The 2,765-nt window shown below is 28.5% G+C and overlaps 1 protein-coding gene across 1 annotated transcript; it reads right to left on the reverse strand.

The window, feature by feature from the left end:
- Nucleotides 1-352: 352 nt before the first annotated feature.
- LOC108777578 (putative nuclease HARBI1) lies at nucleotides 353-1,292 on the reverse strand. Its single transcript, XM_018544502.1, has 3 exons — nucleotides 1,122-1,292; nucleotides 830-1,045; nucleotides 353-762 (listed from the first exon to the last, which is right to left on the reverse strand). Exons 1-3 carry the CDS (start codon nucleotides 1,219-1,221, stop codon nucleotides 353-355), a joined length of 726 nt encoding a protein of 241 aa, XP_018400004.1. The 5' UTR covers nucleotides 1,222-1,292.
- Nucleotides 1,293-2,765: the final 1,473 nt, after the last annotated feature.

A 2,765-nucleotide genomic window follows, 5' to 3' on the forward strand; every position in this document is an offset into this window, starting at 1 on the left:
CGTTATTACAAACTTTCTTGGAAACTGTAATTTTTTTACTCTAAATATCTTTATCCTTTATTTTCTGAACTTTTTCAAGCAATATTTTTTGTGTATTTCAAAGTTTAATTTTTTGTGTGTTAATTATATGTATAATTATCATAAGAAATATGTTACCATTGTGATAAAATATTATAATTACATTTATTATTGTTTTTGTATAATAAACACAATTAGTAATAACAATATAGTTTATGTATAACGAAAGTATTGTATGTGATATAATAAAGTAATTATAAAGTATTTTATAGTAGTTTAATATAAAAGTAAAATTAAGTAAGTATTAAAGTAGTTTAATATAATATTAGTTATATTATCGTGCAAATAGTTGACGACACAATTCGTCTCGCAATTCACGACCATGCTGATTTCCATCAATTATTTCATCATTTTCAACGTGTATTGTTACTGCTTCTGGATCCGAATACTCATCGTTACGTGGAGGTTCTAAGAAATCTAAATCATCTATATTTGCTAAATTATGTAAAACACAAGAAGCATGTATAATTTGCACCATACGCACGATATCTCGCAACTTAAAATGATATAATTGTCTAAATCTTTGTTTCCAGCAACCAATTGCGTTTTCAACTTTAACACGACATGAACTTAATCTTTGATTAAAATGTCTTTGTGCCTGAGTTAAATGTCCAGTGTCTCTGTATAGAACTATTAAATTTCTTAAGCATGGATATGCACTATCTCCAAGTAAGTAAGATCCATCTAAAATAAGATTTATTTATTTTGATGTTAATTTAAAAAAATTATATTGATGTCGATTACTGCTAACCTGAGCAAATTTCTTGAAGAGATTCGTATAAAGGAGATTCTTTAAATACTCTTGCGTCATGGACGGATCCTGGATAGCCAATAAAAACATCTATGAATTTCATGTTATGATCAACAGTTGCTTGCATATGAATAGAAAAATATTGCTTTCTATTGATATATGAATCGTGATCCTGTTGTGGTTTGTCAATTCTTATGTGTGTACCGTCTACACAGCCTGAAAATAAATGTTATATAAAAATGATTATAAATGTTTCAATTTAATATATAAGAAATACATTTTATTAATATACCAATAATTCCAGGAAATCCTTTCAATTGCAAAAAATATGTCTTCGTTGCTTCTTTTTCCTCCAACGTAGGAAATTTTATTATTTGTGGTGCAAGTTGCATTAAAAATTTTGTTACCCTTGATATAATTGTATGCAATGTACTTATTGTAACATTAAATCGATCAGATACATCTCGATAGCTTGCACTCTCATGACCAATAAACCACAAATAAGTTAAGATATGTTTTTCGCTTGTTATTGGTGCATATCCTGCATGTTCTATAATTTTAAATTAAATAAAAATGAATATTTTATTATCGTAAAATTGACTTGAAACAAATTAAGTACTTTAAAGTATTTATAATAAAACACCTTGCAATGATGTAAAAATGTGTGATATTTCAAAGCGTGAAATAAGTTCATAAGCTATTTTCCGTGACAAACGAAAATGCATGGTGAAATCAACATTAATATAATTTCTGACGGTATGTTCTCTGTAATTATTAATTTTATTATGATGTACACGTTGTACATTTATAAGTTCAAGTAAATATAATATTATATAACCTGAAATAAAGCATATAAATCAATTCTTTAAAAATTCTAGATAGCTAAATCTATTGAAAATAGATTTTGTAAAATATTTTTATACTTACAATGTTCTTCTGGTGGATATATTAAAGAAATATCAGGAATTACAAAAGGCAAAAAATATTCATCTTCATCATCGGAGATATCAAATAATTGTAATATTTCACTTAAATTTGCCATTTTACACGATAAATAGAATACTCTGTTCAAATATATGAATAAAAACAAAAATATGAGTTCAAGCCACCTCGAAATCTCGAAACCGGGCAAGCAGTTAGACGCAGTCAGCCAACGACACAGTCAGCAGGTTAGGCGAAAATTGCACTTCGTCGTTCGAGCTAAAATTTCAAAAATCGATGCACTCTCTAGATTAACTAAAAAACTCACTAGAGTGCAAGTGCAGAAAGTTCATGCAACGCGAACAAACCTAATATTATAATATTTAGTTAAACTGTGAGATTCTCGACCAATCAGAACGCACCATTACATACCGACATCGCGAATATTATGAAATAATTGTAAGAAATGGATTATATAGAATCACCTGAAACGTACTACAACAATTTTACATACTTTTATAACAAATAATTAATGTCATACACTCTCAACCAATCAAAACACGCCATTTCCTGAAATTCTTATTTATACTATAAAACTCACTTAGATTGTACAGAGAGCTTATATGAAAGCCTCTAGGCCATGACACACATGTATTTTATGATTTCACACACTTTTAAGTTAATTATTTGATACTTAGATATCTCGACCAATCAGCGTGCGACATTACGAGACCACCATTTCGTGCAACAGATCAAAACGCTGAAACACATAATCTTATATTATTAACACACTGAGAACATCCTCCACAATCTATCCACATCTTAATTACCTTATCCACAGAAATTATAACTACCTTTTTTTACTAACTGCAACCTTTATAACCGATGCATGAAACATACCTCCTTTATAACTCATGGATGAGAATATAATAACCCTTACGATAACTACCCTTAACTACAGAACATAGAAACACCTTTAATAAACATCCCCTAATAAATCTCAAATCTTTTTAAC

Source organism: Cyphomyrmex costatus, unplaced genomic scaffold (genome assembly GCF_001594065.2).
Source record: "Cyphomyrmex costatus isolate MS0001 unplaced genomic scaffold, Ccosl1.0 scaffold4466, whole genome shotgun sequence".
Lineage (NCBI taxonomy): Eukaryota > Metazoa > Arthropoda > Insecta > Hymenoptera > Formicidae > Cyphomyrmex > Cyphomyrmex costatus.

Excerpts from the sequence above, each read along its gene's own strand:
- LOC108777578 (XM_018544502.1), bottom strand. The coding sequence starts at position 1,221 with ATGCAACTTGCACCACAAATAATAAAATTTCCTACGTTGGAGGAAAAA. Across the intron at positions 1,046-1,121 it reads AGGATTTCCTGGAATTATTG|GCTGTGTAGACGGTACACAC; the intron begins GTATATTAATAA and ends ATTTATTTTCAG. Across the intron at positions 763-829 it reads TCTTCAAGAAATTTGCTCAG|ATGGATCTTACTTACTTGGA; the intron begins GTTAGCAGTAAT and ends ATCTTATTTTAG.